This window comes from Hibiscus syriacus, unplaced genomic scaffold, assembly GCF_006381635.1.
Source record: "Hibiscus syriacus cultivar Baekdansim isolate YM2019G1 unplaced genomic scaffold, ASM638163v2 tig00004779_pilon, whole genome shotgun sequence".
Classification (NCBI taxonomy): domain Eukaryota; kingdom Viridiplantae; phylum Streptophyta; class Magnoliopsida; order Malvales; family Malvaceae; genus Hibiscus; species Hibiscus syriacus.
The window spans coordinates 993678-1009842 of record NW_024062030.1 but is presented as its reverse complement, the minus strand read 5'-3'; the positions used below and the strand labels follow the sequence as shown (position 1 = coordinate 1009842).

Below are 16165 nucleotides of genomic sequence, written 5' to 3'. Positions count from 1 at the left end.
ACACGTGCAAACAAACTTTTTAAAATTAAAAAAAAAATTTATAATTGCGGGTATAATTAATTGATCTATGGTATAATTGTGCAATAAGTGTTTAAACAATATTATTTTTTTAAATTAGGTATTATATTATTTTTTGTTTGAATCAAGTACTCGAATTATAATTTTGTAATCGTTGTGGGTCTTTGTCGTTATTTATGTTAAAAATATATATCCAATCAACCAGCGTGAACATGTCCTATCTCATTAAACAAAAAACTCATTTATCTCATTGTATTTCCATTCATCAATCTTTGGTTTATGAATGGAAGAGTTTGATTCGACAATCTAAATAATCAATACTAATTTATATCATCTAAACTTTACGAATAAGTTGACTTCAAGGCTTAGTTTAATATTTAATATTTTTTTATTTATTTAAGTACTTGAATGTAATATTTTAGATCGAATCGGTACTTGGACTTGACTAGTCGTCGTGTCACACCCCCTAATTTTCAATTAAAAAATTGAAAATATAAATTAATTGTTTATACAAACTAAATTGTATATTTTTTTAAAAAATAGGCTAGTTTTGAAAATCTAGGAAATTCAAGAACCTAATTTTGAATTAACCTATTTTCTGGTAAGTTGAAAAATAAAAAAAATGAAATAGGGCAGTTGGGTGCTTGAACCCATGACCCTGCACATACCCTAGCCATCACGATAGGCTACTATTTTTTTATTAAAAAAGTAAATTTTTGTATTTATTTTTAATATAATGGGTGTTAACCCATTTCATATTCCCCCGTAATCGAGAAACCAAAGGCAAACCCCCCTTCGGTCCAAAAGCTGCCCGTTGAACCACCCCGTTCCAGCCACCCGTGCATTTGCCGACCCTTCCGGCGTGACTGGCGTCCCCCCGCATCCAAAATCCCTCTGTAAATTCATTGAAAGGAGCCGCCATTTTTCGTGGAGTTGTCGAATAAGCTCGGTCGAAACCCCCCCTGGTCAGTTAATTGTAAAATCTGGTCGCCTCGCCTCACCGTTGACGTCGTTGAACTCCCCACCCGACCGGTGGGTTGAGTCGTCGTCGCTGTTTTTCTAGTCGCCAACGTGGATACTTGTGGATCTCTCTATCGTTCGTTTGCTCGGCCCGATTCCTTCCGATTTGTCCGTCATCACAATCTCGAGAATATTCGTTTGCGTACAACAAAAGAGCATAGTGAAACTGGTGCTCGATAGATCTCCCAGACTGATTCATTTTTTCGAGGTGTGTTCTTTGTGTGCCATATAAATAATTGTTTTAAATACATGTTTGAAATATCATGTGCATATAACTGTTTTGTCTGATTTACAATATGTCTAACTGATATGATTTAATTTTTCATGATTTATCTGTTTCAAGCTTGATTTATGGTTTACTAAAGTTTTAAACCTGGTTGCCTGATTCATGATCTTTGGTTACCATTTTTACTGAATTAATATATGTTGAACTTTGATTTTCGTGCTAATATTAGTTATTGTCTGAAAAATGTTTTTCTTCGGGGTACTATGAGATTTAATATGAAGTCTTTGTAGGTTTAGACCGATCGAGCTAATAATTCCTTACAAACCTAAGGCGTCCATTGGGTAGGCTCTGAGGCCCCGAGAATTTTATTGGGTATATCTCAAGCCCCAAGATGCTCCCTTAGGTTGACTCTTATACCTAATGGATATAAGGTAAGTCCTTATGGATGCAGTTATGAGGAATTGCACATGGTGTTCGGTTTGAGGGCGATTATGTATTTTTCAACTAAAACTTTACCGACGTTTTATGATTTTAATGACGAACTGATTTTGAAATCTTAACTATATGTGTTATTTTTGTATTGTTGGAACACACTGAGCTCCCTAGCTCACTCCCCAAAACTCTTTTCTCTTCCAGATGCTTTTTGGATAGGCGTGTAACATCCTCAATACCGGGTTAGTGACCAAACTATAAAATTTCAGAATTTGATGATTAAAGTATAATAGTTGAATAGTTCAACGATTTATTTGGAAATATTTTTTGAAAGTTGTTAGTAATTATCAAATGAATTAAAGGGCAAAATGGTCATTTGACAAGAAATATATTTTTTCCCTTTATATGAATGAATCACATGGGGGGAAGAGAGTTATCTTCTTCCTCTTGCTTTCTTCTTCTTCCTGTGTGCCAAGCTAGAGCAAATGTGAGTTTTCTATTTTGTTGATTTAAAGTTTGGGTTTTGATCATTAGATGATAACTAAACTTAAGGAAATATTAAGCTATCTTAAAATCAAAAGATAAAGGAGTTAGGAAAGATTAAAGATTTGGAGTTCTTGAGTGAAATCTTGAAATAGACTTGATAAGTTGAATTTGAAGTTAAATTTGACTTGTCATCGACTTAATTAAGAAGTATTAAGTGTTAGAATTGGATTTGAAACATGTTGAAAATTGGGTATGATTCTTGAAGTTCATAAAGAGGAGAAGATTTTGAGGTTTAAGACGAGATAAATGAATATAAATTGGTTTAAGTATGTGTATTTGAGTTAATAATATGAAAGGGAATGAAACATAAAGTATGGAAGCTGAAAATAGTGAATTTTCGTATTTGAACAGTGATTTATGGGCAAAAATTTACAGATTTCAATAGTGGTACCGATACCCTAGGGGAAGATATCGATACCCCTTAAAGGAAAAATGAAATTTTGGTTCATTAAACTAGCTTAAGTTATTAACATCAAGTTATAAGGTTTATGCTTTTGATAATCGTCTTGGAATTTATGTTTATGTAGATATTAAGCCTAAACAAGTTCCGGAACAATCAAAGAATTAGGATCGAATCAAAACAAGGCTAAGGTGAGTGTAATTTTAATTGTACTTATGATATTGAACAAACATTGGATTGCGATGAGCTAGTGACGGAGTTACTATGGTAAGAAGTGACTCCTAAAATATTAAATGATTTGTGATTCTTATGTGACATGACCTACATGATTACATGTTTTATGCATCATTATATATGAGCTATGTTTGACATGAGATAAGTGATTAAGTTAATGAACATAGATGATATATATATATATATATATATATATAATGATATAAAAATAAGACATGAATCAAATAATATGAGTTATATGGGAAATATATGTGAACAATATATGATATATATGTTTATATGAAACTATGCAAAGTGATATGAGCTATGTGGCATACGAATATGAAATCATATGAAAAATGATATGAATTACATGAAAGTAAACTACGTGAATACATGCACTGTGATACATGTGATATGATATGAGATATACGGTTACACATACATGTGGTATGTGACAGAAGAGAAAGAACAAGTTATATGAAATGTATAAATGATAATGCCCATGTTATATGATATGAGAGCTAATGGTATAGTTGGCATGCCAAGAGTCGAGGGTTTACCTATGTCTTTTGGGACATATGGACAGTTATAGTTTGCCTATGTTCTTTGGAACATATGAACAGTTACATAGGTCATTCGGGACAAATTTCATATGCCACTCAGTGGGACTTATACGAGCTGTGGTGACAGCAATAGTGCACAACCTCAATGTACTTGAATACTTTGAGTTCTCAATAATGTACATGGGCCTACAAAAGATACCAAAAATATTTATAAGATTTATATGTGATACTGTGTGTATTCCTAAGTGAAAAGTATTTGTTATATGAGATTGGAAATCGTTTATGCATTAGTGTGACTTAGAGTTTATATTATGTGTTGATATGGTATAAAAAGAAATTGATGATGATAAAATGAGAAATGATAAACATGATAATGATGTTATGTTACATGATATGTGCATGTATGTATATGTTACAGAGAATAATATATGTTTTGGCATGATAAAGTAATATCAAATGTTCATGCATTGTAGAAGTTACAGTTAGCATATAATTATGTTTTTATATGTCTCATTAAATCATTGACTTATCGTGTGATTGTTTCACACGTAGGGGTGGAAAGCGAAAAAGAGAAGTAAAGAGGAACAAGACATATCAGTTCTCCTTACCGAAGATCAGATCAGAAATGTAGTTGAATTACATGTATTTTGTTACATAGAATTTAGTTGGCATGTAATATAAAAGATTTGAATATGATATGTTCTGATCGAGTTTTGTAATGTTTTAAACGTATTTATTTAAATGGTAAATGTATAGTTATGGAAGTTTAAGTATTTTGTGAGCTTTATATGTTTTTGTCGGAAGTTACTATAGTAGTATTGTAGCAGAGCGGGTACCGATACCCCTGAAGCAATCTGAAATTTTTTTAACATTCTGTACTGTTCACGGCACTGTTCATTACTGTTCACGGTATTATTCATAACGTATAGTTTTGTTCATAAATACGTTTTTGACTTGAATTTTTATAATGAAATATAATTCAATAATATATGATCGTATTTTCTTAAAATGAGTTCAAATGTTTTGATATTTTGTAAGAATATCATTTTTAAAAGTTAATGTGACATCTCATACTCGTATCCGGGTCGGGTGCGGGTTGGGGTGTTACAAGGCGACCCTGACCTGACACTTAGAGGATCAACACATTCGTACAGTACTTTTGTTGTTATATTTTTATCTTTCGAGTTGAATTTATTCTAGGTTACATTTGCCAATATTTTGAAGATACTTGTTTTATGACGTATATTGTTATTGTTACTGATGTTATAATTACTTCGATATTGATTTTGAAATATTTTATTTTATTCAATTTTTACTACTTTAAGTTATTGGACTTGAATTTTAATGATGTCAACTCTTTTTTAATGATGTTTATTCGAAATATGATTTTAAGTTATTAAAAAATGATTTAATTTTTTTTACTGTAATTCACTAGATCTGGTCGTAACGCATAGTCCGGATCTAGGGGTTATAAATCAATTCAAAATGATTAAAATTAATAACTAAACTAAAAACTAAAGGTTATATATTATTTGATCCAATAAATCAAATTGAAATTATTGGATCTTAAAGAAATTATATATCAAATTAAAATATATATACCTTTAGAAAATGTTTTCATGATTTAAAATAACGAATGAAAGAATGGTAAACTATATGTTTAGTATTTATATTATTATTTTTATTTCATTTTAGTACCTAAACTTTCATTTGTCTCAAATCATATTAAATTTTACTTTTTATTTCATTTTGATATATCGCCATTAAAAACTTAGCAGAACTGTTTTAACTTGACACTTTTATGACACTTTTATGGATAAATTATATCATTCATCAATCAATTATCTTTTCACTCATATTTTGGTCATTGAAGTTTAATTATTTTTAATTTAATTACTTAACTTTCAAATTTCTCATAATTTAATCACTTTACCTTTCAAATTTATTTTTTTATTTTACTTATATATTAATAAAATAAAAAAATTTATGTCAAAAATTTATTAATAGAATAAAATAGAGTGATTAAAATATGAGCAATTTGAAAGTTGATTAGTTAAATTGAAAATTTATGAACTTTAATGACCAAAATAGGAGTGAGAAGATAGTTAAATGATGTAATTTACCTATAAAAATGTCACGCAGTAGTTCCTTTAGGTTTTTGATGTAATTTACTCATAAAAATGTCACGCAACAATTCCTTTAAGTTTTTAACATCAATATACTAAAATGAAACAAAAAGTAAACGCTAAGTGTAATTTTAAGACAACTGAAAATTTAAATACTCAAACAAAATAATTTAGATAATTTAGATACTAAACGTGCAGTTTAACCAAAAAAGAAATGTACCCAATTATCTGAAGTGTCCCTTTCTGGTTTCTACACCCAAGGAAATACAGTGTAGGTGCCTGTGCCTTTAATAAGGACACTGTTCTTAACATGCCCATCTCATGGTCATGGGTGCCTGAAACCTACTTCAGATATGGAACCAAACCTGGATTCATGCCTATATACTTTTGGTTATTACAATTTTAATATTCAGACATTGAATATGTTATTCTTAAAAATAAAACAAAATTTTAATTAATAAATATTTAAATATTAATATTTAAATTCATTATAAATAGTAATTAAAATATTTGAATATAAATATTTTTTTAATCCGTAAAATCCACACACTGACACACATAAAATCAATTATTCACAAATAATGTGAATACGTACTGTCGATTGGCATTCATTAGTTGTCTTCTTGGATTTAAAGAGTGAGAGTGGAATACATACCATGTTTGATATAAATATATTTATTTATGTAGTTTTAAAATAATATGATTTTAATATTTTATTTACGAAATGTTATACAAATTCAATAAGAATAATTTATAACAAATTAGAAGATGAAACTTAAGTTAGAAAACTCAAATTTGGGAGACTCATCGTTTCCGTTAAAGCTAGGTAATTTACAATAGTAAATTTATAACCTTAAAATATTATTTTTAACTTAAAAATTAATTTTATTATTTAAATAATAATTTCATCACAATAATGCATACATAATTGGGTGCATATATAATTAGGTAAATTAATTTTTCATCACTCATCATTCTTATCACTTCTATTTTTATCAATATTTTTTAAAATAATTTAATTATTTAACTTTCAAATTGATTTTATTTTAATATTTTTTTAAATAATTAAGGCTTAATATAAAAATGCTTAAACTATATTTTTTTCCAATCAATCCAAATGTCTAACATTGCAAATGTTATCATTTTAAATATCTTGGCCGTAACGGTCGTTAAAAAATTCCGTTAAGTGACATGTATTACATTTATATTTTTTTAAATGAAAACTTTTTTATAAAAAATGTAATACCCTAATTCTTCGTCGTCCATGCGTGAACGCCCAGGAATTGCATCTCCTCTTATGTCGCTGCAAACAAACGAATCCTTTTGATTTGCATGGGTAATGAACAGGGTAGGGTTGGTTTTAATTTACAAAGGAGAAAAGGCAGGTAATGAGCGACGGGTCCACGACAAGCAGGGTAAGGGATAAGTATTTAGAGTTTAAAATTAGAGATCAGTGAGTGGATGGCGACCGGTAGGTAACTGTTTGGTGATGGTGCTTGGAGATGGCCGGTGACGGTAACGGGGATTTGGAATTAAAGATTTAAGGATTTGAGGTTTTTTTTTTAGATTTTAATTTTTTTATGATTTTCTAAATAATATTTTTAATTTTTAAAAAATTATATAAATGTGACATGTGTCATTAATGAAACTTTTTAATGATCGTTACGGTCGATATACTTAAAATGATAACATTTGTAACGTTAAACACTTAGATTGATAAAAAAATAAGTTTAAGCACATAAATAAGAAAATATGTAAAGTTTGAACACTTATTTTTATTTTTATTTAAGTTAATATTTAAAAATGTTGTGATATGAAAATTTAAAAATAAAATGACGTCATTTTGGATTCATACAAAAATAAATTTAGACAAAATAACATCTTTTTAGACCCATATAAAAACTTTTTTCCTTTTATCTTATTTTCTTCTTTATTTCTTTCTTATTCTTCATCTCTTTTTATCTCCCTCAACTTGAACCAAAACTCAGATTTTGATCACTGTGTTGATCGTCGTTCTGACCACCACCGACCACCATTGCTAGAGGTCGATGAGTCCCAGAATTCCACACCAAACTTGCTTTGCCCTTCTAAACACGAATCTGATGTTTGTATGAAAGAAGTAGAAATTTAAGAAAGAAGTAGAAAGCAAAGAGAGACGAGACGCCCCTCTTGGTAGTCTTCCATTATAATTAACATAGAAAAACAACCAACGATGTAAGTTAACCAAAACAGCTTTTGTTTATTTGCTGAGAAGAAAAACAAGTCATAGATTTCAGTGTATTATTATCACGTGGTCATTTGTTTTTAGGGCATGAAAATCTTGTTGCCACACCTGCAACGCCACGCTTCAGGGTAGTACTGGAGCGGCATCATCAAGCCAGGTTGAATCGGGATGTGAACCGGTTTACATGGCGAGCAACTCCCACAGTTGGATCTACAAGAAGGTGGTTGAGAACCCAGGCCAATGAGTTTTTTCTGAGACAAGAACCGGTCCACCACCCCCGACCCACATCTCTTCTTGCTCCCTTCTCTCTCCCGGAACCCGCTTTCTGCACATGTAAGCACAAAACTGTACTGACTACTGAGTTTGGACCGAGTCAATGGCTATATCGTACTATATGAGTATTCGAGTTGAAAAGGAATTTTAAAGAAGTTACCGAGTTGAGAAAGAGTTCTGACTGAAGCGGAAGCAAATAAGAGAAAGGTTAAGACAGCTACGATGTGGTGGTGGAGGCGGCGACGGCGGCAGTAGCGGTGGGGGGATACGCCCATGCCGTGGAGGAGCTGCCGGAGAAGGTTATCAAACTTAGCTCAAAAGAGTGCTATTATTGAAGGTTTCTTTTTTGGTTTTGCATGAATGTCCCGAGTCGAAGACATTACACAAAAAAATCAGAAAGAGCAGGGCATATATACTACCATGTAAGAATTTATATTAATTTAATAAAAAATATTATATTAATAATTTAATGTTTTACTTTATCTTTTCATTAAAAAAATAATGAAAAACTCTTTTTGAAAAATTAATAGTTAAATTGAACTCTTTAAAATATTAAATATTAAATGTAAATGAATATATATTTAAAATTAATAAAAATATATAAGTAAGATTAAATTTATTACTGTGTTTAAGTTAATTTATCTCTATCAAATTTCAAATAATTTACTGACAATATACAGTTTTACAGTAGATAGTACCAAATGATATACACAGTTACGTGGAATTTTGATAGAGCTATTCCCAAAATATGATGAATATGGGTCACGTCAAATTGCACGTGAACGCATATTTTTTAACCTTTTTGGTGCAAATTATATAGGATAAATAATATAACTTATCACTCAACTTTCTTCTAATCTCTATTTGGAACATTAAAGTTTATAAGTTTTTAATATAATCATCAAAGTTTTGAATTACTATTATTTTAGTCACTCTATCGTTTATCTATCTAATTGTGTACAGGCTTGACATATTTTATTAATTTTTTGGATTGGTCATTGCGTTAACCACTGTTGTCGACAACCATTAGACCCATAAATTTTAAATTGGACTATTTCGATCCAATGAGTTTGTATTCGACACTTGTTTCACCCATAAATATCAATCAACTCGTAAACCATAATACCCATTTTCAATCATAAATATCATTTCCGTCCTCAATGCTCTAGTGGTCGGATGAAGAATCTCAACGACAAAAAGGTGGACGTCGTTGAGGGAGAACAATATATCTTAATACATTTTTGATCTAAAAGTTGAATGATGAGATCGAAGGATAAGGCCACCAAAAGTTTGGGTGAAATTTTAGGCTTCTGTGGAACTTATGCGAGAAACTAAATTGAAATATTTGTAGAGGAAGAAAATATGAGTCAAACGATGTTATTATTGGTTGGTGGAAGCGATGTTAAAAGGTGTTCGTTTGATGAATTGAAACTGTTAGATGTCAGATTAATGGAGCAAATTGGGTTGGGAAGGTCGCTCTCGCCTCTGTAGTATTCGATCTGGATTAGTCGGTCAATAGATCAGATATAAATGATTAATTCAAAAAAAAAATATTGAATCGTTAATTGTGGTTATCTTGTTAGCATGTGTCTTATGCGTTACTATTTAAGCACTGCATATTATTCTTTAATAAACTAATATCATCGTCTTATTAATAAGAAAATGAGATGCAAGTAACGGGAAACAAACATATTTTCATGAAATTGGTGCGATCGTTATATTAACATAGATCATGTGATTAATTAGTTGGTGCAATGGTTCGAAGAAAAGGCAGAAGCTGCAAATGTCACCAAGCTTAATTTTGACACGTGACACGAGTGTTAGCATTTTGAAGTAGTATATATAGTTTCATAAATATTTATTTTTTAACAATAAACTTTCATAAAATCTTTACTTATCCGATCTATAAGCGATCTTAGTGATAAAAAAGAGTATTAGTTTTTTTATAAATATTTCGAGTTCGAGCATATGTATTTTGTCTGCATTCATTGTTAATTAATTAAAAAAAATTTGAACGCTTATTATCTAGTAATAAACGTATATTGATAAAATAAATAAATTTTTATTAATTGAACAAATAAACTTAAAAAAAGAGTATAATTTTGTTTTATTAAACCCTTAGATTTACATTACCTTTGATATGGGCCATTATGATAGTTTCACTATAATATATACTTTTAAAAAATATTTAAAACAATTAATTTCAATATCATTCACGTGATAAATAAAACAATAATTTCATCTAGTTATAGCCATTTTTATTAGGATGAATTGTCCATTTGCTCAATTACCTATTATTTAATTTCTATTTTGGTCATTTAACTATTATTTCTTTCAAAGTTATATACATTTCTATTATTTATTTTCATTTTAACCATCAATTTTCTAATTTTGTTAATCAAAACTTTTCCTCCAATAAATCGGAGAGAATGGCGCTGGTTGGATTAGAACTACTAGGCCAAGTCCTTCATCGGGTAGTGTATTACAAGATATATATATATATATTAATTATTCCAATTAATGACAGAAAAGTAGAAATTAAAAAAATCGATGGTCAAAATAAAAAGGAATAATAGTTAAATGGTCATAGGTATAGTTTACCCTATATGAAAATATCATTTGTAAGAAGAAAAAAGAGAACAATTGAATATTTCATAGATTGGGTAATGAAAACAGGACGATAATATGAAAAAAGAAATGATTGAGGGGTCTTTTTGGTGATATATAAATTGAAATCCTAAGGGAGAGTATGTAAAGTCAGTTTGGCCATATCTCCTTCAGCAATCTATCAGTCTTCACATCATATTTGGTTGTGATGTGATGTTTGATTTGACAGCAATAGTAAGGATGTTGCTGGACGACCCTCTACTTATATAATTTTTTATTTAATATATATAACATATATTTTATATGAATTTAATTTTATGGAATTGAAAGAATGATAAAATATGATTTATTAATTTAAAATTATTTGATCGAAACTAATAATTTAAATATTAAAATTGAAATTTCAAAACTCTACATAAAGCAGTGAAGTGATCTAATCTTTTTTTTATTCACAAATCATTTTTATGTGAGTGTTGGAAAAAAATTTTCTACATTTCAATTATTTTTTTTATGAAATAAAGATGAAGAAGTTACATGAGCTAAAACTATGTTGTCAAAACACAACCGATAACTTCTTGTTGTACCAAGTTGACGATTTTTATTAGCGGAATAGTGAAAATCATGTGAACTTCACCTCTCGTTGTAGCTAACTTCGTTAAAGTTTCACCACCTTATTTGTAGTACAGTAAATATGTTTCAAAACCACATTCTAATCCCGATGTAACAACCCCTTAACATAATCTAGGAGCTTGATGATTGAATTTTTTTTATAATTTTTTTGTAGCATTCGAACAATCTCTAAACAATCAATTTCCACCATTACTTGTCTCTCCTCAAGATTTAAGCATGAGAAAGTCCTTCATGAATACCCCACAATTCCGTTTTAACAATAGAACAAATTTCAATCGCTTTAAAAAATTCAAACATCCAATCATCATTTGAAGATCTAATAACACCTTCACATGTAGTAAATTCGTCACCTATTTTTCGGAAATCATCGATATTAACCTTACACCAATTGAGAAGAGACGGAAACTAAAATCAATCGTATTCAACAAACGATGAGAAGATTGAGCTTATGATAACACAATCTAATGACACCAAAAAAAAATAACGACAGCAGCAACAAAGTAATGACACCAAAACTCCAAGACTTAGCTTCAAGTTTGGGTTTTTCTGTAACCCATCAATGCAAAGATTGCAATCTCAACTTGTTTCAAACTCAATGCTTAGATTCTTCACCCGTTCATCTTTTTCTTTGGTTTTTTAGTAATCGTCACTCAAATCCATAGATACCATTCACAACCTAAAGTTACAGAAATTAATCAACCATGAAGAGATACAACAATCATATGTAGCCCAACCCAAACCCATCCTCCTTCCTCAGCGGTGGCTTTTCGACTGGAAAGCGAAGCATTGGGAGAAGAAGAAGTCGCCCAACAAGACTACAGAATGAATGAGCTTTTGGCGGATATGGATTACAAGGCCAAGACTTTAGACATGACAGAAGTGGCCTAAAGACTTTTGAAACAATCGGATTTTGAGAACAACAATCGGAAACATCATGGGCAACAAATCTTTGAGGAAGTTTTCTACTCGAATTATGATCTCAAAGCCATTTCTGGTAACTATTTATTCTTAAAACACCCTAACCCAACGTCATACTCTTGAATAAATAACGATGATAGACTAGGGATGGCAGTAGAGATTAGAAGAGTTTCTTTTCTCAAGTGACGATAGCGAAACTCACGAGTTTATTTTCTTACCTCCCAAATACTTACAAATTTCATGTTCAAACTCTACATCTATTGTTCTTCTTTGCAGCTATGGAGAACACTAGCAGGTAGCAGCCTCGACACACCGAGTCTAAACATCATGCTCTCTCTGGTTCTTGCGCTCAAACTCCACAACACCGCACATCACCGTCTTCAGCGCGAAGTATCTCCGGTTCTCTCCGCCCTCGAGCAAGTGACGGCCCGGCCATCCCCTGCATATCTTTAATAGCTTCCAATGATCACATCTACAGAAATTTTCAACGTAAAGAAGATTAATGATTTAAAATTACATGGAAATTATTTTTCATCTTTTTGTTTTCACTTTAGTGACACAGCTTTTCTCAAATCCCCTAATGGAACAAAGACCCCACATTGAACTCTGCATTAGTGACATGATGTAAAAGATTTTTAGTATGCGGATCATATATGTAGACATCAGTAGAAGAGGTGAATAAAAAATTAACAGTCTGTAAGAGAAGACTATTTATTTTTTAATGTTTGCAGACTGTTAAAATAAACTGAAATATAAATAAATTGATTTTTAAAACTTAAAAGAGTTTTGTAATTCTGATATTTAAATAATTTTAATTTTACAATACTAAAATTTAAATAATTCATACAACTACAATAATAAATTTTTTAGAAAAATAAACACCACATTATTAATTTTATTATAAGTCTCACATAATCACATGTCTTATTAGTTTTATAAGTTTTATAGAATAAAATTTATAAATGATCATTAAATTATATTATTTTTTTTAAATATGCAATTATGTAATACTTTTAATTTTTTTTTAAATATATATTCATAATTTATTTTTATAATTATATGATATTTTTAGAAAATATTTTTAAATTTATCAAATTATTTTATGATTATTTTTTATTTAATTGTGATTATATTTTAAAATTTTAAAATCATAATTTATAATTTTTTATATTTTAAAATCTTAATTATCAAAAAATCAAATTATTTAAAAAACTAATATTTAATTTATTTAAAAAACTAATATTAAAATTAAAATCAAATATAATATAAAATTAAATATAAAACCTATTTGAAGAGGTTAGAAGACGTCTGCAGATATAAGACCACATCTGCGCCGCGTAGACCATGCGCGTTAGAAGAGCTTCTGTCTTCTAAAAAATAAACGGTCTGTATAATCTAATGTTTACGCATGTCTGCGCGACGCAAACATAAAAGTTTTGGACCGTGTAAAAACAAACACCACCATACTCTTTTTCTTTTTTGTAATGGTCCCAGGCTCCCAGCAATATGTCTACTCTTCGTCTTCAATATCACCTAATCATATGTGAAACACGATATGAATACATATTTATCGAGACTCAAAATCGTGTAAGTGATGGATACGAATATGTATTAGTCATAATACCTGATTCATTCTATTTGTATAAACAGAGACGATCTTCCAATGGAGATCACCAATAACACGGAATGCATGGATGAAATGACCTGTTATTGAGCGTTTGAGAAGCTCACAGCCTTTAGCAAGCAGTTCTCTACTGCAGAACCCTAAGAAACTCTCTTCGGGAAGAAGCTCGCCGTTAAAGCCGCCGTTAGAGCTACCATTACTGCCACCTTTATCCATGGGAATAACAACTGCTATGTTCCATACTTCCGCCAATGCTCTTGCCTTCAATATGGCTGCCCCTCGTAATGCTAAAAATGAAACCCAGAAATATATTCAAAACAATTAACACACTTCGTTTCGTTGTGTTGTATATGTTGGATTATGGTTGATCTTTTACATACATGTGGCGGCTCCGGCATTTAAGGTTATTATATCTTCGGCGGTCCGAACATTGACAACAAAGCTGATTACAGAGGCCAAATGTTCACGTTCGGCACCCATGGCTTCGGCAGCCTCCACACACTGTGCAGCAACGAGGGTGGCGGCTGATGCCACGACCATATCCATCTTTGCCATCGGCTTGTCATTCCCGGAGGATGCGACCATCTCAGCCGCAATGGCTGCTACGGCTGCAGCAACCCCGGCAACTGAAATAGCAGCATGTAGCTGAGCATTATGATATGGGCACGTGTTTCCACAGCATCACATTCACAGATGAAAAAGGTAAATTTGTACTTTGGGAAGATGACTTAGAGAGAGCTTTTGAAACTTCGCCGAAACACTCCATGAACGTGACAAGAACTTCATTGGTTCATGTACCTCGGGTGGCCGGAACGGTGATGGCACCGGTTTCGGCCTCCATGGTTCAACGATGGGCTTCTCCACTCTTTTTTGGGGTGGGGGGAGCTTTTGGGACAAAAGAACAGGGACTGAGTTTTCTCTCAATTAATTTAGAATGAACATACACTTTACAAATCAAATTCAACGAAAGTAAATATGTCTAGAAAAAACTAAGCATTCATCAATAAGAAGAATGACGACAAGATCAATCGGGAAAAAGAAAAACAAAAATTTATGAAAGCAAGAAGTTTTATATATATGCACATCAAACAACCATAGCCAACAACAACACCAACATTATCACCCAATGACACTTTCCCAACAACTTCGAGCCGGCTGAAAAAAAAATGCTGTTATTTTTCATTCATGGTACAACAGTAAACATGTTCTATACAGGTATTTCAAGAAGAATGAAGGGTTCTATCTGTCTGGCTTTTACCTCGATTCGCATCGTTTCCGGACGATGCCGGTGTTTCAGAAGTAGACCTGTTTGACATGGAGATCCCAAGGTTTGCACAATCCATCCCTATTGCACCTTCAAGTCCACAAAATTCAAACTCAATTAGCAGTTCTTTCTTCAGATTAGGGACATTAAAATCACATATAGACCGGTGTTTGGTGCACAACCTTGTGATTAGCATGTTTCCATAGCAGTAAAGCTAGTTAAGATAATGAACTATCAAGATTTCCCTTGCACAACATCAAATTAAGGCCAAGTTCAGAGAGGATTTCGTGATATATACACATAGAGAAACCATAACCAATAGACAGAATAATTGTATGAATTGAAAGAGAGAACAATTAAACACGAAAAAAAAATTGAACTTGGGATAATCATCATCTTGGTCAGCAGCAGTTTGTTTCCAGCCAGCATCACATTCACAGATATAATATGGGAGTGTTCCATTTGAAGAAGGCTTGCATTTTCCTTTTCCACATCCCACTTCTTTGCATACATCATCTGCAACAAGAACAAATACCCAGGTTTACAGAACACCCAAAGATCCCAAAACAAATCAACCAACAACGAAAGATGAAGAAAATGGGAAGTCACAAACCAAAGATGGGTTGCAAAAGAGAGGATAAAAAGTCGGTTTTAGCAATGTTGAGGTGCATAGCAAGGAATATGGCGAGGAAGGTAAGGGAGTTGAGAGAAGCCATGAGTGGAACTTTCAAGAGTTTGAAAAACTGCCGGGCGTGTGTGTTTAAAGGACTGATCTGAGTCGTGGAACGTGTTTACGTGGAGTGGACTTTGGGGTTAAATTGGGTCGTTGGTGGTTGGGACTTGGGAGTTTCCAAGTTTCAAAGCTGGATTTTTCTCAGCGGCATCTGTCGTTTCACGAGTGGAAAATGGGAAAGTCTGGTTAATGTCTGTTAGTTGCATTAAATTCTTAGGGGGCGAAAGTCTTAAAGTATTGTAAGCACTGTACTGGTGGAGCCACACTCACTGTCTCCAAGGATGCCTGTAGTTTTCACCAATGGGCAATGGCTCCGACGTTTGAAGATGGTTAATTCATCCTTAC

General features: G+C 31.6%; 1 protein-coding gene, 1 long non-coding RNA gene and 1 pseudogene across 2 annotated transcripts; 1 reads left to right on the top strand and 2 right to left on the bottom strand.

Moving 5' to 3' along the window:
- The first annotated feature begins 794 nt into the window (after nt 1–794).
- On the top strand, nt 795–2807 carry LOC120198728. The gene is made up of 4 exons (XR_005523394.1): nt 795–1246; nt 1555–1695; nt 1901–1938; nt 2770–2807. It is a non-coding gene; the product is annotated as an uncharacterized LOC120198728 (long non-coding RNA).
- A 4925-nt stretch (nt 2808–7732) lies between these two features.
- On the bottom strand, nt 7733–8423 carry LOC120197411 (EPIDERMAL PATTERNING FACTOR-like protein 5). Its single transcript, XM_039198951.1, has 2 exons — nt 8205–8423; nt 7733–8096 (listed from the first exon to the last, which is right to left on the bottom strand). Exons 1-2 carry the CDS (start codon nt 8317–8319, stop codon nt 7852–7854), a joined length of 360 nt encoding a protein of 119 aa, XP_039054882.1. The 5' UTR covers nt 8320–8423; the 3' UTR covers nt 7733–7851.
- Nucleotides 8424–12517: 4094 nt separating this feature from the next.
- Nucleotides 12518–14664, bottom strand: LOC120197778 (annotated as a pseudogene).
- Between the last annotated feature and the right edge of the window lie 1501 nt (nt 14665–16165).

Coding starts and splice junctions, on each gene's coding strand:
- LOC120197411 (XM_039198951.1), bottom strand. CDS start 8,319: ATGGGCGTATCCCCCCACCGCTACTGCCGCCGTCGCCGCCTCCACCAC. Junction 8,097..8,204: donor CAGAACTCTTTCTCAACTCG/GTAACTTCTTTA, acceptor TTACATGTGCAG/AAAGCGGGTTCCGGGAGAGA.